Source organism: Indicator indicator, chromosome 4 (genome assembly GCF_027791375.1).
Source record: "Indicator indicator isolate 239-I01 chromosome 4, UM_Iind_1.1, whole genome shotgun sequence".
Taxonomy (NCBI): domain Eukaryota; kingdom Metazoa; phylum Chordata; class Aves; order Piciformes; family Indicatoridae; genus Indicator; species Indicator indicator.
Genome location: NC_072013.1, coordinates 22,134,608 through 22,157,586, shown reverse-complemented (window position 1 = coordinate 22,157,586; position 22,979 = coordinate 22,134,608). Strand labels below are relative to the sequence as shown.

Below are 22,979 nucleotides of genomic sequence, written 5' to 3'. Positions count from 1 at the left end.
CTCTAGGGGTTCCTTTCATGGTCTTTTGTTAGAGGAGCCAAGGCCTGCTGTGTACAAGCCCTTTTTGATGTGAGATCCACAGGCATGAAGGAGGAGTGGAGCCTGTGCTGACCACTGTTCTCAGTGTCAGTAACCTGAATGCCTCATTCACTGCCTTTGCTCAGCAGGTACTTCCCACTCTGCCACCTTCAAGAGTGCAGAGCAGCTAGTTTAGCTGATCAAAGCTGTACAAAGGGCTTCCCCTAACATGGAGAGTCTTGTTAGCAGTTCGCTCCAGCTGTGTCCTTATGGCACTCAGTTTGGGCTATCAACTAGTTGCAATCTTTAAAGCTTAAATAGGTTTGAGTCTAACCATTAGATAATGCTAGAGGGAGAATATTCATGTCTGAAGCCATTGAACAGCATCATGGTGGGTGGGGTGCTTTTAGCACTTCCAATATGTTGGGCAACCACACTATTAACTAAGCTTGCCACATCCTGTATGGTGAGTGTTTGTATCAACCCTCTGCCTTGCAGGTCTGCTCCTGTGCCACTGCTTCCACCTTCAAAGCACCTTGGTGACCCTTTAGCTTTGAAACAAGAACTTGGGATTTATTCTAGAATGTGGCTTAAGCTGCATGTCACTTGCAGTTAGGGAGGCACTGTTTGATAGTACCGGCAGTGTCCACAGCAGGGAGCAGAGTGCTTTTGCAGTCATCGTTTTTAGAAGTCCACCTTGGACATCAGCCCAAGTGGCTTTGTTTAATGCTTCACTGCAGCAGAGGTGAGCCCCAGGCTCTGTTTAAAATCTGAAAACTACGTCAACCCTAAAAAGAGGGTTTAAAGAGTATAGGTGCATCTTGCAGAGCTAAATCACTGCAAGCATCCTTAGCAAGGGCTGAAGCACTTTGCTTTGTTGCTGGATCTCTGTAAGTAAAGCCAAGACGGCCTGATTTTTAGGGTATTTTGTCTCCTTGATGCTACACCCCTTGTAGCTACGCAGGGGGAAAGGTAAACTACCACAACCTCATCTCAAATCAACTTGTTTCTGTTTGTGTATCATCAGCTCATGTTTCTTTAAATACTCATTTTATGTAGACTCAAGGCAGCTATGAAGTGCTTTGCAGTTTCTTTTTTTCCCCTTTTTTAAATAGCTTCCCTTATCCCAGTGGCCCTAAAATGATAAAATGCATGCTTTTAGCAAGTCTCATATATATTTTTATATATAGATATATACACACACACTCACTATTTTAATAGTCATCTTTTTCATTATCTTTTCTGGTCATGGTAACATCATTTCTGTAAGCATGGCACGGTTGACCTACCATTGAACTTAACTTCTGAACCTACTGTATTTGTTTTATGCTATCACCCCAGGCAAAAATGGTTCTAGTTTCAAGACACTAATTAGAAAAATGCATTAATGTTTTTTACCCTTGGAAACTGGTGCACAGATGCCATCCAGTGGCTCTGCTGAGAATTACAGCCTGTATCTAGGAAATTGCTTGGGTTTGACTTTCAGACTGCAATTATGTCTTTCTCTCCACATCCCTTTTATTTTTTCTTACAGGTTGTCTGGCGAAAGCTAGGTGATGCTGCGAGCTCCAAACCCTCCATCAGGCAACATCTTTCAGGAAACCAATTCAAAGGTCCCTTGTAGGAACACCATCCTGAAGGCTGGAAGTGATTGATTCTGTGAAGACTAAAGAGGCAGAGCTCAGTGTTTCTCATTGCCTGTTCTTTGGGAGGTGGGGGTTAAGTTTTTTTTTCAGGGTTTCTTCCTTTTTTTTTTGATTAACAATAGTGTAAATATGGCAGCTAAAGGCCTGAATTCCAGGCTGTGGTGCTCTGGAACTACTGTTCAATGGGTAACCATCCAATAATGCCAGACTTGCATCATTTGTATTGTAGTTCAGACCTGCTTTGTTGTAATAGTCTGTTTGTAGAATTAACTAACTTGAGAGAATTTCTAAGAGGAACAAGAAGAACCCTTAAACTGCGGAGAAGTCACAGTTTGTATTGCTCTGGTCCACCCATTTGTTAGTGATTCATAGCTGGGTTAGTGGCTCAGGGCAGCATCTTCCAATGAAAGCAATTTCAGTTCGTTGGCTTACTGCCTGCCAAGTTCCTGAGCTGCTAACACCTTTTTTAGAGGTCCTTAATTCAAAGAATGACAGCCAACTGTTTTCACGAGGCACTGTGTTCGATTCAGAGTGGTGGGCTAAGAACACTGGTACCACTCTGTACATTGTACAGTGGTACTCATCACACACGAGGTGCCACCTGTTACCGAACTGGTTTTCCCTGAATGACACAAGATATCTGCAGCCACAACGTGAATGAAGTCACTTAGCCACATACCAATATTCCCCTCAAATACAGCAGCATGTCTCCTGTAAAACAGCAACTGCCATCCTAACAGTGCTCGCACAGGATCTTCAAGAGCTTGTCATCTTTCACATAAGGAAGATTTGGTTTTGTTTTATTTTTAAAGTTCTTGCTGGATCTCTCACCTACACGTGTTCCTCTGTAAGGTAACCAAACAACATCCTTGCAGAGCTGAATAAAAACTCCATGAACGTGGGCTGTTGGGTGAGACTACTTCCTGCCATTCAAGCTTTATTTTTGTTAATGAACCAAAACAAGTGGTATTTTCCTTCTTTTAGTGACTATATATAAAACAATGGGACTTAGATTTTACTATTGTGAAGTAGCTGCTTCCATAGTTGTAAGAAATTGACCTGACCCCCCCTTCCAAGTTGTCACAGCAGCTCTCCCTGTATTTTATTAGATTTCCTTTCCCAATAATCCAAGGAAGTGGAGCTTAGTTATTGAAAACATTGGTGTAAAATAATTTTAAAGGCAGGCTTGTGAAAAGATCAAAGCCTCCTCTTCAAAAGTTGCATTGATTTTAGTGATTAGCTTGAAGATTTAATAACCTCAAACACCATCACTTTCTTTTAATTCTCTGTGAGAGTCACTCACAGCAACAGACAGCAGAGTTAGCTGGACAGGTTTTTTTCCTCTTAAATTAATTTGCTCTGCCAGTCCAGTTTTTGACTTGGAGCACTGATACAACCCCAAGGAGCCTATGCAGCAAGCTATGAAAGGTAATTGGTCCCATGGTATACAATAATCTAGCTGCTGAATTTGAGGAGTGTCAGAGCTGAGATTTGTAACCAATGAAAGAACAGAGAAGGAATACAACCAAACTACGTAGTAACCCGTAAGTACCACTTCATTATTCATTGCAGAAATAAAAATGTAACAGTTGAGTAAATTGTTTTGAAAAAGAAGAAAAACAAATCCAACCCAAACCAAGAAGAACCGCTCCCAAAACACACATGCATATACTCACTCAGACACTCACCGGTAGTTTATCTCTTACTGCTGCTCAGCTCCAAGTCTCGTATTTGCATCCTGTGGAGTCTGGAAAAATTCCTTCTAGAAGCTGACTGTGTCTTTTGAAATATGGCATAGTTAGAGGATTCTGGATTTCCTCCTCTTTTTGTTTTGACCTCCAGTTTCTAATCACCACTGATTATTTGTCTTTCTTAACACCTGTGCAATTTTTACCTTAATTTCATACCAGAAGAGGTGATGTAAAGCAGAGGCATCATTCCTGTTTAACATTTAGTGTCCAGCAGAAGGTTACGTTATCTGCCTGAAAGACCAGTTTAATTTTGGTGACATCTAATGGCTGGATTAAGCAGATAACTTCAGCGTGTGTGGAATAAGGTTAATTTACATCAGTGAATTTTAACTAAAGCAATACAAATGTTGCCAGCAGTTGTAGAGAGTTAATTGTGTTGATGACGTGCTTGCTGTTTCAGTAGTACATAAGATTAGCAGGTCCTCTCCACAAGAGCTATACTAATCAGATTACTAGTCTCACCAGCTACGTACTCCTTGTTCAGATACTGCCTGCTATCAAATGTCTCTCAAAAGCTATTCGAGTTCAAGCAAAGTGTGTTTTGTTCCACTTGCAGATCTTGCCTACAAAGGAAAAATAGTGGTGCAGTTGAAGTCCATTAGCATTACAAATCCTGAAGAGCCAGTTTACAGGGTAGCCAGTAGTTCAGATGAACAGTCTTGATACTCTTACGGTGTATTCCATTTTTGTAAAGTTTCTATTTGGCAGCATAAATCTTCAATGTGAGGTGTGCATCACTGATACTGCAAAAAAAAAAAGAAGTATGACACTGCTATACATTGGGGTGTTATTTTGGGGTTTTTTTAGGCTTGCTACTCTTCATACTTAGCTCTGTTGAGCTACAAAGCGTCTTCCTGGGGTAAAATGACGCTCAATGACTTCACAGGATGACTTGAGTGCTGAATTCTCAGTTGCATAAAAAGATGTTTTATGTGCACAGTTAAATTCACTTACCTATGCGCTAAATCTTCAGTGAAAACTATCTGAGGAGCTTGGTACATGAAGTTGGAAGGGAGCATCCCTTGAAATAGTGACCAGTAAACTCATCTCTACTGGGGAAATAGTCCAAGGTAATTTCCTCCAGATTGAAGCCCTAGGTTCTGCAATTCTCTGGCAAAGAAAGCAGCTGCTGTTTACAAATGGACTTTGCTTGCTTAAGGAAAGTAAAATCACATCCTTGATTTCTGTCAGAGCAACTGAAGTAAGTGGAATTCCCACTTACCAGCTTCAGTTGGCTCTTTGCACCTTGACAAGACTGCTGAGCACAACCTTGTTTGGAAATGGCACATTTTTATCCAAATATTAGATATTAAAAGAAATCAGTGTTAAAGTGACCTTTTATCTTTTTAGAAACTGTGGGGGAAGAGTACTACTGATCTTTTTCAACGTGCATGACTGTAAAGTGATAAAATTGTATATTTTTCATAATGTGGGGAAAGTCTATTTGTGCTGCTTTAGAAATCAGTTTCAAGTTTGATTTCTGTTAAACCTGTGATCTTACAGCCCTGCTCTATTTTCTGTATATGATTTACAAAGAACTGGAAAAGTTAGCACCTACTGTTGTGTATATAGCAAAATTCTTTAGACCTTAGCACACGTTTTTACCTATTATTGAACCACTCTGGCTTTTTTGGGGGGGGGAAAGTAATAGTACAGATTTTTTTGATAATGTGTGTAAAACATTAATTTGAAATATTTTAGTAAAAATGAAGTAAGAGATTGATTGTGATAGTGTATACTTCTAGTTGAATAAAATACATGCTTTTTAAACAAACTGAGTAAGATTTGGCAGATCACTGATGAAATATCACAGTAAGTACTGTAATTACCAATTCTGAACTAATATGAAAAAAACCTGAAAATCCACTAAATTCAAAACCAATTTTATTTGGGGAGATGTGAACAAAGTAGTCCCATTTATAACCAGGATGTACATCACAGTAGGTTGTTACATTCAGACTTTCACACTTAGAAAATATATATATTATGTACAGGAATTTGCAAATAGGTGTAAACATACAATACTTTAAGATACCAGTACATTCCAAAACAAAAAACATCAGCAAGGCAAACACCTCAAAATGATTCCAGTCAGCTAGCATTCAGAATCTCTCTTAAATAAAGTAGTTTTTATGCTTGACATTGTGTTGCTTTAATTATTACTAGAAAAAGAAGTTTCTTACTATATAGATCAAATTCCATGGTATCTGGCTATTTTGATACTCAAATATAGGCACTGATTTCTAGAAGGAAATTTTCTTCTTACTGATATAATTGAGCCAATATGGCTGCTTTTGCTAGTACAAAGTAATCCAGTGCTGGAATAACTCAAGACAATTTAAGTTTAAGTCAAATGTATAAAGTTAGAATAGATACTGCAAAGCTGATTAAAATCTAGAAGCCTATATAACTCACCATAAACAATACTGCAAACAGATCAGCTAAGTTTTCATTTCACTGCCTCATTTCTTCCTCTAAATTATACAAATTACCCTCCTCTTCATCTTTACAAAGTAGATTTTGGCTAGCTACTCCTGCCTAGTCAACATAAAGGGATGTCGTGCAAAGAACCTCCTGCTATCTCATCCATGTAGCACGTCCAAGTCCTGCTACAGGTGGCATACCAGGTGGTGGAATTGGAGGTGGTACGGGTGGCTGTCCACCTGGGGGAACACTAGGTGGGGGGTAACTAGCTGGTGGCATTCCCAGCCCTGGAGGTGGATGAGGTGGTACTGCATGGGTTGGAGGCAGTCTCGGAGGTGGGAAATTAGGGTTGTATGTAGGTGGAGGAGGATATCCAGGAGTAGGAGGTGGAATATTGGGCGGTGGGAATGAAGCAGGGGGTGGAGGTGGAACTGGTGGTGGAGGGTTGGGAGGATAGACATGAGGATGATATGGTAGATGAGTTGGTGGTCCATAAGCTGGTGGTAGAGCTCCATAAGTTGGTCCTTCTGTTTTCATCATTGACTGAAGACTTTGATAACCCTCCCCTGACATATAAGAATTTGTAGTAGACATCCCTGTAATATAACTGGTGGGGGGTGGGGGTGGGGGACGATGTGGCAGAGGTGGAGGTTGATGTACAGGGGCAGGATGAGCAGGAGGAGGAATCTGGACCTTTGGCACATCTACTGAGTCCACAGTAGTAGATTGCTCTGCTTCTGCCAGTGAAACTGCAGTTGTCAAGGGAGGCTTGCGCTCTGGAAAAGAACATTTCATTTGTTTTTTTTTTTAAGGATAGTGACAATAACAGCCTCTGCATACTTTATAATGTCTTCCAGTTAACATGCCAAAAAGTGAACTCAATTCTCTTAAGTCTCTAAATGACATACGGTATCTAGTCAAACTTACTTAAAAATCACTAGAAAACAACTAACCTGCATAACAAAGCTCCAAGTGCAGCTTTTCCCATTCTAAAAGTTCAATCTTCCATTCTTATAATATATTGTTCTACTGTCAGCATAAAATAGCGACTGGATGGACAGAACCACATCTAGCAGATTTTAAAATGTCATGGGACCCAAACCACCAAAAATCTTTTGATCAATGCTTCCATCTTCCTTAGGTGAGGCCTCCTGTCTTCCTCTTTTATAGTCCAGGAGGAGACCTGGGACTTGTCTCCAAGTGACCATGTCACTTGCCTCCCATGTTGGGAAATACTATTTGAGAATACAGGCCAAAGTCTCAGGTCTGTAACAATCAGTTCTAAACCTACAGAGAACTGGAGGGCAAGTAAAAGTGTGGTGGATTGTGTGGAACATGAAATCTGATCAGCTTTCTTAAACTGATTAGTTTCAGGGAACTTTGCACCTGATTGTCTGGTAAATCCATAAAAAGGTCGGAATTCTACAGTATTATACTTGGCCATTTCTGGGAAGCACGTGCTTTAAATGGTCAGACTTTTAAATAACAATCTTAATTTTTAATTTATTTTTGTTGTCTTAATGCAGATGTAATAAAATAAGGAATACCACAACAAGACGACTGACCTAATGGCAACATCTCCATGTGGTCATGCAGTCAATATAAAAATGCCCAACAAAGAGTTTGGGGCATCCTGACATCCACCTTGCTTGTATATATAAACATCTAAACCATTGTTCAGTAAGAAAACCAAACATTTAAAGTTTCCAGTGTCATGCAGTAACTAAACTGAAAATGCTAAACAGAATTTGAGATAAATCCATCTTCTAGTATTTCTGTTCATTTGGTCAATAAACACTCTTTGTTTTCACTTGATTTTTCTTAGAGCTCCAAAAAAGAAGAGTTGCCCTCTAAAGACTGTTCTTAAAATGTTTCAGTGCTTACACAAAGATTTGCTTGTATAAACAAATTCTAAGAGGAAAATTTTAGCTAATAAGGGAAACAAATCATTACCTGCCTAAATACAATTTACTTTATCTAAGCAGTTGTAAGTCTAACAGCAAAATTGTGCCCTAGGAGAGCTACATAATTAAATCATGCAAGGTGGCTGAGATACCTATGATTTCAATCACTTCCAGTTCCTAAATTATAGCAGGCAATAATTTCCCTGTTAGCTCATTTTCAAAATCAGTGTGGATGCAAGAGGCACATGCAAGATTTAACAACTGGAAGAACCATGAGCGTGGTGTTTAGAACAACCCCTTCATTCTTAAAAAGATTTTAGCAAATGGGAAAAAAAATGGTCTTTCTGTATTTCAGAGCACTGTTTTTCTCTCCTGTAATTCCCTGGTAGAAGCTGTCATCTTACAGTTACATTATGGACCTTGCTCCATAATATATTTATGTCACATTTAAGGGTCACTGAAAGGACAGGTAATGCATCAAAGCACTGGAAGCACATTTTTACCCCAGTACTGTTTATTCTGCAAACATAAGGCATGTGTGCAGTGTTAAAAGTTCTCTGGCAGATGAAAGTCCTCTTTTGGGACAAAGCAAAGAAAGTATGCCCCTCACTGTTAAAAGTTACACACCTGCAGAATTTCCATATGACAGATACAACACAGAGGACTTCTGTAAGACAGCTCAAGGCTACTCTAGTAATAGAATATGGCATCTGCCACCCTTTTGAGACCACATGTCCCTTTTTGCCTGCAAGCAACTGTTAGTTTTAGTCCTCTGGGTCTTTTAACAGTCACAGTTCTGTCCACTCCTGCCATTCTAGTATAGTCTTGTTTCTATCAGAACATTTTTGCATCTGTCTGGAAAAGCCTGTACTACTAAGATGAAATTCCCTCTAGAGTTTATCTACCTAAGCTTTTACTTTCCATGCCAACTAATCAAGGCAACATCTCCTGCCCCCACACTGTTACCACCATGTGAATGAAAGGCAAAACAGTTCACACAGGAGTAAATGTGTTTAAGAAAAAGAAAAGCTTACCTGGAGGTGGATGTGCAGGAGGTATTGGTGGATGTGAAGTTTCAATTTTAGGGATTTTAGATGGTGGTGGTGGTTCTAAAAAACATTTGGAAGTTCCTAATTGGCTATTGCTCTGCAATATTTTCCAATTTCCAACTCTGGTCTCATGCTAATGGTTATTATATCATACTGCACTATGCAAAAGTACAGTGGAAATTCTATATATTAGTTATGTTTAATAAAGAACATAGTTCTAAACCAGCAAAATGAATAAAAACAAAAACCAATGAAAAGATCTATATGTAATTGCTGCAGTGAAACATCTCTTAAGCTAGACTATATATTGATATGAAACGTCTTTTACTGGCAGCCAAGCCAGCAACTGATTACAAATGTCACTGATTACCAAAAGGCTTATTATTAGTGCAGCTATTTAATGATATGGTACCTTCAGTAACTTCAAGGTCCCAGAGACTGCTTAAAGAACTACTCCAAATGCAATGATGCATAGAGTCACAAATAAAGAGCTGAGTAGTTTAGCAAGGCTTCTACTGAACAGACTGCATTACAGGACTCGTGGGGCACAGTCATACTCCATTTTTTCTAAGTTTTACAGTTAGGAACATTTCAGAAATAGTTACAGAATACATATAACAATGCATTATTAGAATCAAAATAGTTTAGACTGCCAAGCCTGTAAGCAAACAAACTGAAGGCTTATTCTGGTTAAAGCAGTAAGAACAGAATATTAACAGTTACCTGCTGTCTTTGTTTCTTCTTTTGGAGATACAGCCTGTTTAATATAAACAAACAAAAGTTGTAAGACCACTGCAAAATACAAAGCACTTCGAAATGGTAACAAGCAAGCAAAATAGGTGATAACCTATAGCCTGCTAAAGAGCTTTTGTACTGACTAAAACTGAACCAGTGTCTAACTCAGAACCAGTTTCTTCCCTCTTTCCCTAAAAAGGGGAGGGAATGAAAGGGTTTTTTTTTAAGAGACTATTTACCTCCAATGGCTTTACCTTCACGAACTCTAGCTCAGTTCCCATTACTTTCCACAGCTAGAAAAGAGATGCATTTTACTCCTACTTGAATTTTCCTTACTTCTGATGGGTATTCTCAAGATATTTTTTAACCAATAAAAAGGTACTGAAGGCTTGCTTGAGGCTACCTCAATTCCTGTATTCCTTTGACAGTCATTTCAATTCACCACCAGCCACCTCCCAGCTGCTTTCCTGGTTTCTAAGGATAATCTTTATCTTCCCATTTCAAACATACATACTTTTTTTGGTGACTCTCACATACTCTCTGCTCCCTTCATTTTACTTGGATCAACTTTTCTTGATTTTCTATGACTAAATTCCTTGCTGTAAAACTGTACACAAACGTCAGATCCTCCACACTTTCAGAGAAGCAAGTCTTCACTACTTACTGGATTACTTTCAAAAAGTTCTGTGAAGTCAGTTGATTAAGTGGCAAGGATTCAGTTATTGTGCATTTGTTAACATGGACCCGCATTCAGAAAACGTCACTGAGGTACACCACTCTGGAGCCAGTTAGCTTTGTTTAAACTAAGAAGCTAATTCAGTTTAAACTGAGAAGACTCAAGAAGTAACAAAACAAAAGCAGCTGCTAAAAACAGAGATGAACTTTTTTTTTTGTTCTTCTACTGCACTCTAGTTCACATTGCTTTAGCTATGCCATCCCAGGGTCAACATTATTTATTGGCACGCTGATTGTTATTTAATACTTTCATAATAAACTCAATCCATACCACAATGGAACTGTTCTTTTAGTACTATTTCCATGTGTATTAAAATTGTTTCCATTAACAATTTCTAGTTGTCAAACTAAATATGCTATTTAATGATTCACCAGCCTATTTTTTAGTGAAGTCGACTGAACATTCCAATACTCTTCACCACTAGACATGGAGAGGATGTGCAGATGCTTTAGACATCTGGTATGGATCTGTAAGTCATGGGCCAATGCCTCAGTCACTTGAAAGTATCTTGGCTCAGGAGAAGATAATGTGCTTTTAAGAGTCCATGTAAATGGAAAACCTGGCCTGCAGGAAGAGAGCGTATTTAAGTTCTGTACAAACCAAAACAGAAGTCATGCAAAGCCCTATTTACAGGAGAAGGCAAACATTGAAAGTAGTATCTATGTACACCTAACTGAAGAAAGTTTTAGAAGCACCAATTACATCTTCTAAATGCTACATGTCTTGTTCTCCTAGACTGCTTTTTAGCGAAAGAATGATTTTAGATCATCACGTTTGCTCTTCTCAAAATTCATGCTGTTTGTGCTGCTGTCCTACAAAACTCCAAGTAACCCATTGCTTTATATGCGTTCTGGATGCCAACAATGTATCAAGATTTACCTTTTCATCTGCACTCTTCCATTCCTTAATTGTTAGGTGATGGACTTCAAATTTAATTTCAAGAAAAGGTTAAGTTGCTCTGAGGGCTTGACCAGAGGCAGTCATTCATGAACAACAAGTACTATTCAAGCAAAAGGCATCACTTTTTCCCTGAGGTAGTTCATTAACACATGAGATGGGGGGAGATCAGCAGTACTGTAGAGGCAGAGCCTTTACATGAATGAATCAGCATTCATAACAACTTACGAGCAGATGGACAAATAGAGAAAAATCCAAACTGTTATTTACAGTTTCTGATGTGCCAAACTGTCCCAGGCAATTTTGTTGAACACAAACAGATCTGACAACCCAAGCAGAATTTTCACTGATGGTAAAAAAACTATGAGAAGAAATACATACTACCTAAAAAGAGCTCTCCTGATTTTCAAGCTAATTAACACGTTTTATCTCTTTTCTCCCCTGAACATCTCTAATGAACTATATTTCAATGCAGTTTCTTTCCTCTAGTAGTAGGCTGTATCTTGCAAATAAAAGACCGATCTTTTACAGAGTTACATTTTTTTTGCCTTTTTTTTTTTGGGAAGCTGCTATCATGAAGGTGCTCCATGCTTCCAACTCTATTCATTCTATCATGTGTTGCCTCTTCCTGGGTTTTGGGGTTTGTTTCATGTTTTCTTTCCCCCTTTGTCCATTCTCTTGTTCAGACATGCGCTAATTACATGCTAGAGCAAAACCTGTAAAAATTTTACTTCTGAAACGGACTTGTTCCAAAGACTTTACTTCTGAAAACACTTTTCTTACAAAGTACATGAGAGAACATTCAGGTAACACTTCACCTTTTTTATAAACACCACCTCCAAAAAGGTGTAGATTAAAGTCTAAAAGCTTCATCTGAACTCAGTGACTTTGGAAAAGCTTTAAGAGTAGTTATGATATTATCTAACTGCTAACATACCTTCTTATTTTCAGTGATGAGGTGATAATACAGATGAAGTGAGACATTAATGTGTGATGCGTTTATAGGCTTCTACTGTTACTAGGTTATTTTAAAACATTTTTTCTAAGAATTTTTACATACTTCTAGAAGTCATCATTCTCTTACATTTGTAATCAAACACCAGACAGTTAAATACTGCCTTCATAAGCATTGTCCACATCTCTACATTCAAGCATAGCACAAGAGACACTCCTTACATCAAGCCTGCTTAATGGCAAAACCAACAAGATTTGATAGCACAGAAGCGTGAACAGTCAGAACCTTAATAGCTCATGCTGAGTTATGAGTCTTTCCACTTCTTTTGCCTTAAGTGGAATATGAATGTGGCATGCCAAAACTGGAAAGGCTGTTCTACACTAACATACCTGCCATATAACCAATGGAACTCTGCCATACAAAAGTAACTACCAGGCTCATTCTTAAGGCAAACACAAGTCTGCTGCACGCTGGAGCCTTTATATCAAATGCACATCAGATCGGCTTGATAATGAAATGCAAGTTCAAGTTCAAAGTGAAACTTACCGCTGGTCTTTTATTCTGTCTAGGAGGACTTGACTGGGGAGAGGGCTTTTTAGTTTGCTGTGCTTGTGTTTGCTGCTGCTGCTGCTGCTGCTGTTGTTGTGCTGACTGTTGTGACTCTTTCTGCTGCTGAGGCTGTGATTGCTCTGAACTCTGGGATTGCTGTGATTGCTGTACCGTAGGTGCTTGGGGTGTAGATTGAAGAGATGGTGGCTGTTGCAACTGATGAGGAGTATGATGAGGCATTTGCTGTTTTCCCTGTGAGTACAGATCCAGGATCTGATGACAAATATCTTAAAGGAAAAAAAATACAAAATACTCCCATAATGTACAAGTACACATTTAATACACAATTATCAACTAATTTTTTTACTTGTCATCAGCTTCAGAAAAATTCATTGCAAGTGTTACTCACTGCTGTCAGCGACCATGGATTTGACTTTTTTAAACCAGACTATGTGACAATTTATAACTGCATTTCTTAGGTTCTTCTGCCTCTGATGAACAACATATAGATGTACATGCACACCTTCCATAAGAAGAACAAAGTGTCTTTTTATTAACATTCCATACATCACTACTGTGTGCTTGGAAAGCCAGACAGCTGCGTAACAACAGAATAGCAATACAGTCAGTGCACAAAAGAAGATTACATGTTAAAGCATATGTGTCTAGTTAGGATAGTCAAAAAAGTTGCAGGAAACAAAGTAAAGCACTAGTACTAACTTCTTACAACATGTTAGGAGCTAAAAGTCTCTAAGAAAACATGTAGAACCAACTGTTAACCAGGTACAAGAGCAGCACTCCAGGAAAAAACAAACCAAAACAACAAAAAAACCTTTCTAGAAGAGCTAAATAAGTTCTTTTCATGAGCATTCACTGATGCAGTAGCAGAAACTAGAAAGATTCCTATTCTACAACCTTCTTTGACAAGGATTCAGCAGAGATCTGAAACTGAAGATAGTCTGAAAAAAAGCTGTAATACAAACAGAGCAAGTAACCATTAAGAGATTTTTTGACCTGTGGGGTATTCACCTGTAAGTTCAAAGAGCACCAAAGGCTAATCCACCTGAACAGTAACACATACTGTTTTAATTTAAAATTCCTTAGTACCCAACACCAGATTGTGGCCAGCATAAATTTTTAAAGAAGGTTTATGAAACAGTTTATGGAACTAGAAGTATGCCTAGCCTGACAGTTGTAACAAGTAAGTCAGTAAAAACTTTCATGCAGACAGATTTGTGACTGTATAACCACAATTTACTTAACAAGAGTCAAGAAAGGTCCTGCTTTATTTTATGAACTTCCTGGAGATGTCTTCCTCAAAAGGACAAGCAGCAGGTAAACATGAGCACTATATACACATACAAAGGGAATACTATAAAGAAACCTGTATTGATAAAAATGATCCCCTAAGAGAATTCACACACACATCAGGATTCATTCCCCACAACATGTTCCTCAGTTGTTGTACACCATAAAAAACACCAACTCTCCAGGAGAATTTTGTTAAAGTCTATCATCAATGGGAAACCCACTGGAAGCCAGGCTCCATCGTGTAAGAGTGTTTGTAAGAGTGACTTATTTAAAATGGAGAGAACAGAACCATTAACAAAAAAACAGACACTATGATAATTGAGCAGCTAATTAGTTGTGTTACAAACTAAACAAGTTCTAAAGCAAATATTGACCAGAAGATTAATCATAACTATCTGTGCTTCCAGGCTAAGCCAGTCTAATAAGTTTAACTTAAAACCTAATTAATGTATAGCACCTACTCTACACATGATTATTTTGACTAAAACCTAAATTTGCATTTACTTATGACCCAGGTCACACAGTTTAGGGAAATGATCCTCTGTTTGAGGCACATGTTTTTCATACCTTCCAGAACATCAACAGGAACATCTTGGACAAACTGCTCCCACCATCGTCTGTACATTGGCTTTGATGTCCATTCCTGTATTTCAAACTTACATAAACGGCCTGCTAAGTACATAACTGCAACAGCTATTATCTCAGGTTCCCACTGTAGTGACAGTGTAGTGCAGAGACTGCAATATAACAAAACCAAAACAAAACACAACCCTGAAGAAGATTTTGATTGCACAAAGCACAACATCTTAATGTATGCACAGGTATAACAAGGCATAAAATTCTAACACACTGCAACAATTTTAGCTAAGAGCTTTGTTAAACAAGAGCTTACAAAACTGTCTCTGCACTACTGCTATAATGAAACAAGGTAATTTTACTCAGATAATACAGAAAAAACCACCTCATGGGAACATCAAGTTTGGAGTTTAAAAATAGAAAACCTAACACTATGGGTGTGAAAGTAGAGGGAAAAACCAGCATCATATTCCACATATGGGCAGCTCCATTCCACTGTAGTCCATTCCACTGTAGTGTTCACTAAGTATAATGCTGATGTTTGTTCCTACACAAGTATGCTGTCACAACATCACACTGGTTAGGGAATGCTGCCCACACTTGGATTTTAAAGTTTCCAAATGTTTTTCCATAAAGTGTAGACAAGTATCAAAAAACCCAAAAAACCCACAGAACTGCCAACATGTGCTTTTAAAGCAACCTGTCAAACATAATAAGAGTTTTAGACCAAGCTGTAATACCTGTAAAAGGTTCTCTCTTGAATAGCCTTTCTAAAAGCTAATGCTAAAATAACTGATGTTCTTGATATTAGTGGTATTAAGTCCTTGCAATAATCAAGGTTATTTGATAATGTTTCCTGATATTCATTTTAAATGACAAAATTTGGTTTTCTCCTTTTTTTTCCTTCTTTCCTTTTCCTTCATAGATTCTGTAACATTTTAGAATGTTAGAACCAGCACGCCAGCTACATTTCTGTGAATTCATTATTATGTCCTTAAATGCATCTTTAAGATGCTGGTTTCAATCCATTTTCTCTCCAGTAGACTACATGTAACTGGAGGCCAATGGGATATTTAAGACACTGGCAGAATAAGGTCGGCAGTAACCAGTAAAAAGGACATGAGCACTAGCTATTAAACTGATTTCATATTATTAATTTCCTGTCATTACTTGGGGGGTGTACTGCCACTGCGTAGGAATGGAACCCCGTTCTAAAGACCTGCAGTACAAAGTACAGAAATATTTTCCCAGGATTGTAGAAAACAATTAGACTTCTAATACTGTGCTTATTAAACAAGCACAAAACAGTCTCTCAATAACACAGATAAATATTATTTGACACAATCACTCCAACTTCATACTAATGTTTTCCTGTAAGTGCATTTTCTTTAATTTTTAAATGTCTTGGATTTTGAAATACCATCTAATTCCAAATAGAGTAGTCTCCAAACTTTTATGGACAGATAACAGAAGTTCTCCCTGGCAAACTTAACAGGGACAGTAAAATCATATTTTTGTTCCACCTGTAGGATCATCACCTGCAACTGATGGCAGCTGAAGTAAACATCTCTTGACACCCAAAGAGGCTAAACAAACTTTTGCAGATTAATTTTGAGAGTTAAGGTGATATCTGTAGAGTTTAGATCCACACGAGGATCCTTGAAATTAGGCATGTGAATAAAAATGCACCTCTGTTTTAATGGTATTCTACTGCTGTGGGTATGACTGAAAGCAGTAATTTATCATTTCTGAATAGCGAGGTTCCTTATACATTTACTTAAAGTTTTTTATGGAAATTAATACACTCCAGTTACTTGATGTGATCCTTGTATTGAATTTAGTGGCTGTATTTTTAAAGCTACTAGTAAAGTATTCACTAATGCGACTGAATTGGGAAATGATTTCTTTTCTCAGAATATACCACATATCTCAGGCTGGGCAAGAACCAGTCCTCTGTCCTGTTGATTTGTAATGTAGTTTGGCCATTTCAAACAGTAACTTTTTTTTAATGCACCACTAAATCGTTACCAGAAAACTGCAAGGTTATTAATGGTCTACTTTTATCCTCATGTTAGACTCCCTGCCACCTGGAGCTATCACAGTAAAGATGGAAATAAAAACTGATGGGAACACTATCAAGAAACATAATAAGCAGAAAACATGTAACAAATGTTTGTCAAAGAAGTATCTATCTCAGGAAAAAGCTAGCAACAGTAGCTATATCACTTCAAAATGTTTCCTACAAGTACCTACCTGTCATTGACAAAAGTCCATGCCATTTGAACCAATTTTTGAATTTTATTTTTGTCTCCTGAAAAAACAATCAGAAAAGTTGTAAAAATTAAAATTGGGAAGGACAAATGGTTTGGAGTGTTCTTATACTGTTGACATAAATTAAGCTATGAAAATTAATAACAGGCATTACTTGCTCATTCTGTAGTATTTTACCTTTGAGTTGTTTGGCATACTTGAGAAGAAACTGGTATGGATGTTCCACTTGCAAATCAAACTTTATTGTTTGCAGCAAGATTCTTTCAAGGACCATCACTTCTTCCTAGAGAATGTTACAAAGTAAGCACAATATTATTCCTTCTTTTACATACAACTCTATTATACTGGTACAAAGTATGACTACATAGCATCTTCAGGCAAACGTCTGGCTGCATAGATGGGACGAGGCCTGATACAAGCCAAGTGTCGATTTATTGTACAAAGCTTTATATAGGTTAACATAATATTAGAAGGCAGCTTGTAATTCGTCATTGGTATGTCCATACTACAGTTGTAAATTCATGATTGGCTACAGAGAGAAAGTATCACACGAACGCATATATTTTCCAGAAGGCTTAAGCAAACGTCAAGCAAGAGATAAAGGATTCCATAATTCTGTCCTAAGTTTTGCTTTGTTCTTGTTATCAGGTCCCTGCGTAACTCCCTTAGGTCACAGTGGCCTCTAGGGAGCCGACCTGTCTGTGTTTTCCTTCTAGCTGCACTCTGTTCCCAGGGTTTGCCACCCATCAGGGTTAAAGCATCTCCTTCTATCAGTAAGACAGTGTCTGGGGTTCTGGTCCCTAAATCAATTCCTTCAGATTAGGGTTTGTCTCCAGGGCAAATAGAAATCTCTACAACCTAAAACATTAGTTTAAACCCAGGGAAGGTTTAGATCAGACATTAGGAGAAACTCCTTCACCAAAAGTGTTTTTTTGTTTTTTTTTTTTTTTTTAAATAGACTGCCCAGGGAAGTGGTTGAGTCAGCATCCCTCAAGGTATTTAAGAGACATACAGGTGTGGTGCTGAGGGACATGGTTTACTGGTGGATAGTGCTAAGTTAATGGTCTTTTCCAACCAAAATGATTTTATGATTCTAAAATTTCTTTTCCCCCATGGAGGAAAGAACTAAACCAGACACAGCAAGAAAGTGTTACACATGTAAGAATCACAAGAAAAAGGTAACCTCTCACTACATTTCTCTCTTAAGTTTCAGATCCTTCTGATGTTTATAATAAGTAAATTTCGAGAGATGCATAATTTCGCTAAGTCAAACACTCTACACAGAAAACTTCTGAACATTTCTGAGATGTAGTTGTCTTATGTGGCTTAAGATTTGCTATTAACTGCTTCCTAAAACAGCATTAAGACTATCAAATATGATCTATGTCTGGATGGCATTTCTAACTGACATGAATTACTTGAATTTAATTTGTAAAATGATATAAAAATCTCCTTGAAATCAGATGCAACCTTTTTATACAAACAATTACTCCAGTAGGCTCCCAAAGCTGCTTGTATTAGCAAGAATTATTTTTCTAGTCACCTATGACATTACTGAAAAGAGCCATAAATGCATTCTCAGCATATTTAGACCAACTGAAAATCACCTAGTGCTCTAATGAAGGTATATCACTTTTCTGAGAGCAATAGGATGAAATCAATTTCAAAATGAGTATTTTTACCTTTGGGTCATCTCCAAACTGTCCAAACTGTACATCATTTAGCAAGCTCCGAGCTGTTTTAATTATATCTTTACATTTCTTAGGTGTTTCTTCAACTTTTCCTGCTAGAAAGAGACAGCAGGCTCCTGTCACCTAAAAAAGAAAGCGATTTCAAAAGGTTGTCTGCATGTAGATATGCAAAACTGTATAGCACTATAAAAGCATTGTCAATTTCCATTAACAGTTCTGTAGAAGTTTCCCAGGAAAGACTTAAGCTTTTTTTTTTTTTTTAATTTTATTGTAGTGTTAATTTAAACTTTTACTTCCTTGGGCAAAAAATACAGAATTCGAAGGACTGTTTCATACAACTTTATTTCAAAGCCAGAAACCCAAAGCAGAATTTGTCCTGGTTCAGCATTGTCTGTCAGTTACAACATTGCATTAGTCTTCTTTTTCTTATACCCAATAAAGGACTACAGAACTACAGCCATTACTCAGTAGTTACTCAGTATCAGCAAGACATAGCTGCAACATCAATATAAACATGCTTCTAAGCATAAACGGAAACGTGTAAACAAGCAAGAACAGTGTATTTTGAGCTGTAATGATTAAAACATAAAATGCTTATTTTTCACCATTCAGGTCGGTGGCCAGCAGCAGTACTTGAGCGACTTTTCATGACTTCAACTAGTCCATGCCTAGCGCAATCACCGTATTAAGACATCTATTTTGTAAATACTTACATATCTTGGGAATTGTTTGAAGGAATGAAACATATAAAATCGATGGAAATAAATTATTCCGGTTGCCAGAGTATCATAATGTCTGTGGTGCAGAATAAGGACTTTCAAACAGGGCATAAAACAAATTTAAAACCAAAAATGCACAAACATATATTATGCTGTTAGAAAACAATGCAAGTAAAATAGCAGCTTTCAGGAAAAAACACCCTTAAGGCTTTATAAATGCCATGATTCGGTCCAGATCCAGTTAATACCTTAAGCACTTATTGGAAGAGTGTTTACAGGAGCATCCAAAGCAAAGCCATCCCCATGTAAAGCCATATCTGCTGCAAAGAAGGTCAAAACCAGCAGGAGGTACATGAAGGAACAGAACAATTAACAACTTATAGTAAAGTGTTGGTTCAGAGAAAGGTTACTAAATATTCATACCTACAAATGCAAATAAAGGTGAACACACTCCCTACTCTTTAAAGAGTGGAATAAATTTCATCCTCACCAGCTTTTATTAAAACAAAGAACTAGGGAAATTAAAGGCAGCATAACTATACAGGTAGCAAAAAGTTTAACTGACATTCTACAAAAGTGGGACAGTAGAGAGAACTTACTAATACATACAAAGTTAAAAATCCCAACCTAAATAAGCAAAAATAATGATCCAAATCCTTAAGAGTGGGGACAGAGGTAAGAAGCCTCAGAGGCAAGATATTGAAGTACAAATAATAACACAGAATTCTAAATCTGAGAAGTTACATAGATTCACATAGTAAGAGGCCAAGCTTCTTAAATGACAAGTTACCCTTAATCTGCATGTCTAACACTGTACTTCTCTATTGCCAAAATTGTTCAGTTGTTTATCCAATGAATGAATAAAAATTGTGTAGGAAGCACATTACATCAAAAGGCAAGTAAAACTCAAACAGATTTTTTTATTAACAACGAAGGAACAGCTACCTAAGCACATGGTAATTCTTCTATATCTCATTCTAAAAATTCCCACTCACAAAGACATTTCACACCGACATGATTTTAAAGGATACAACCCTAATCGAGTTCCCACATCGAATATGAACCTCGCCCCCTCCCTGCGGTATCGTGCTTCAGTAGCTGGATCAAGCCCTTCTAGCTGTGATGGTGTATGTGCCAAATCTTTCTTATCCCAGTACCAACATGGCTTTGTATGGTCCAGGTTTGCCAAGTTTAAAGAAGGGCTGGAACTTTCTTTATTCTCCTTCATTTATTAAAAATAGAATTGCTCTTGCTTTTGAAGCTTTCAAAAAGGAAGTCTTCAGATTGTCACTTCAGAACCTTTAAGAAAAGAGAAAAGGCTTTCTTTAAAAATGAAAGGGGACTTCCACTCCACAAAGATGAATAAAGAGTATCAGTGTTTAACCTCTATGCTCAAAGACAATATTTAATCTTGCCCTTATCTTCACCATATACTACAATTCAAAGAAACAGACCTAGGTTATCTTTGCTATTTTCTGTTTAATAAAGAAACTTCAAGATTACCTAGATCACCAATATCTGCTGATTCTTAGCAGAACACCCTACTTTTTCCACCAAATAAAGAAAAACAATTCAGTGATGGTAGCAGCAAAACTCAGAAAGTTACAAAGGGCATCAACTTACCAGTGATAACCTGGAAACACATTCATTAGGTCAGTCTGAATAGCAATTTAAATACCCACTTCAGCTTCCAAATATCCAAATAGCAGCAACCACTTGGCAAAAAAACTTTATAAGCAGTCTGTGCTTGTCTTACTCAAAGAAGAAAAGTACATAATGAAAGTAGCATCCTTTCACATACCACGATCAAGACAATTCACGAGAGAATGCAGAGTAAAGTGGCATCTGAAATCACCCCCAAAACGAGGCAGTTGATTACACTCCGAAATTGTGCTACTTTCCTGTTTGCCAGAACTTTGCCTGTGCACACGTAATTCCAGAAGCCCCTTAAGCAACTTCCTGCTGTTTCAGTTATGACTGATGTTCAGCTATGCCCCAACTTAAAAAACAAATGAAGACCATCTTGCTGCCTTTATTTCTTTCAGGCACAAAACTACTGTTACTGAAATTCAATGAACTACAGATACTATGCACAAATTACGACAGTCACCTGCAAAGGTTCTCATAATGAATAAGTGAAACAGTCAGAGGAAGACACAAACTTATAACTCTAAAAACTAAGATGTTTTCTTTCTGAAAACAGAAGATCACATGAACAAACTGCCACGAAAATAATGCTTGCAATTCGCATCCCACTCTACTTAAAAAGTTTCTCTCTTTCAGAATAAAGTATACTATCTTTGTTTCACTTTGGTTTTGGAAGACCCTTGAACAACTAAAGATACCAGTCACAGACCAACAGACCGAATAAGTGTCACAAGTAAGTGACTAAAACTATTTCCAGAACCAACGAAAGTGCCACGACTACACGTTCCCATCATATTTACCAATAAAGTGTTATTTTTCACAACTGTTATGGTTATTCTTCCTTACAAGTTATTTTGCATCCTTGCTTGGGCTCTTTAATAATTTAAAATCCAATTAACACTAAAATAGTTCAAAGCTACAAGACCTGCTTCTATAAGCAGTCAAAACATTTCCGAACACAAAATGTGGAATAAAAATCAAGCACCCCAATCCACACCAAAAAGAATTGCGAAAGTTTTTCTTCTGCCTTTTTACGCATACCATGAATAGAAAAGATTTCAGGAGCTCAATCCCAGCTTTTTTACATCCTACCTCAGACAAACCAGCCGACCGAGACCCCAGCTCCGTCACCCACAGCCCCTAAACCAGCGGGAGGTGTTCTGCTCCTCCAAGATCTGGCCCGCCCGTCCGCTGCAGACGAGGCTACTGGTGCCCGGGGAGGCGCTCGCTCCCTGCTCCGGCTCCCCGCTGCCTTCCCTTCTTCCCCAGGCCCTAGATCTCGCTAGAAGGCGGCAAAGGAAGGCATAAGGGCAGCCCCGGAGGACGAGCGGCCAGGACCACCAGCACCTCGCGGCCCCACGCAAACACGACGCACTCACAGGCCACGCGCGGGAAAGGAAAGCCCACCGGAACGAGAAGCCTCTTAACGGCAGTGCAGCCTCCGCGCTCTGCGCGCCGCCATATTGGGAACCAGGCCAGGCCGATCATGCGTCATCACGTCGGCGTCACACAGGCATCAGGCGCGAGGACGAACCTTTCCCCCCTTGGCCAATCTCGTCTCCTTCAGCGGAGGCGGAGCGCGAGAAGCAGGCGTGCGATGTACTCCCGTAGTCAAGGAGTAGGCCAGTCAGAAAGACGGATGGAAAAGATTGAGCTCCATAGAAACCAATAAGAATCTGAAGGCATGGTTTAGATACGAGCCAATGAGGGAGCTGCCATGCCCTTTCTTAAGACTGGTAGCGAAGGCGAAGGGGTGGTCGCTGGGGATTGGAAGCTATGGATCTCGTGGGGGGTAAGGGGGGGTGTGGGATGGGCGGAGCCTTCCGGCTCTACGGGGTTCTGCCAATGGCGGCTACCGGGTGAAGGGGAAGGCGGGGCCAGGAGGTAGGCTGGGGTGGATCGAGAGTGCGGGGCTGGGGCGAGCTCGGCCACCGCCTCCCCACCCGTGGGTAGCGGCGTCCGGCGCGAGGGGCTCGGGCTCCACGCCGCTCCCAGTAGGCGAGGCAGGAGTTGCCGCCGCACGGGAGGTAAGGCGGGCCTCGCACTCCTCCCCTGGTTGAGCCGGTCGCCCCTAGGCCAAGCTCCCCCCCCCGCCCCCTC

At 38.9% G+C, this 22,979-nt stretch overlaps 2 protein-coding genes across 2 annotated transcripts in view; one reads left to right on the top strand and one right to left on the bottom strand.

Annotated features, from left to right (window-relative positions):
- The window catches only part of CCDC85C (coiled-coil domain containing 85C), a 109,127-nt gene extending 106,278 nt beyond the window's left edge, over positions 1-2,849 (top strand). Inside the window, exon 6 of the mRNA XM_054380686.1 lies at positions 1,553-2,849. Within this exon, the coding sequence (XP_054236661.1) occupies positions 1,553-1,642 (90 nt within the window). The 3' untranslated portion in view covers positions 1,643-2,849. The remainder of the gene's footprint in view (positions 1-1,552) is intronic.
- A 2,350-nt stretch (positions 2,850-5,199) lies between these two features.
- Positions 5,200-22,348, bottom strand: CCNK (cyclin K). Its single transcript, XM_054380685.1, has 11 exons — positions 22,259-22,348; positions 20,264-20,531; positions 19,227-19,308; positions 18,505-18,636; positions 17,000-17,105; positions 16,805-16,862; positions 14,543-14,712; positions 12,662-12,951; positions 9,516-9,549; positions 8,778-8,852; positions 5,200-6,615 (listed from the first exon to the last, which is right to left on the bottom strand). Exons 2-11 carry the CDS (start codon positions 20,458-20,460, stop codon positions 5,993-5,995), a joined length of 1,767 nt encoding a protein of 588 aa, XP_054236660.1. The 5' UTR covers positions 20,461-20,531; positions 22,259-22,348; the 3' UTR covers positions 5,200-5,992.
- Positions 22,349-22,979: the final 631 nt, after the last annotated feature.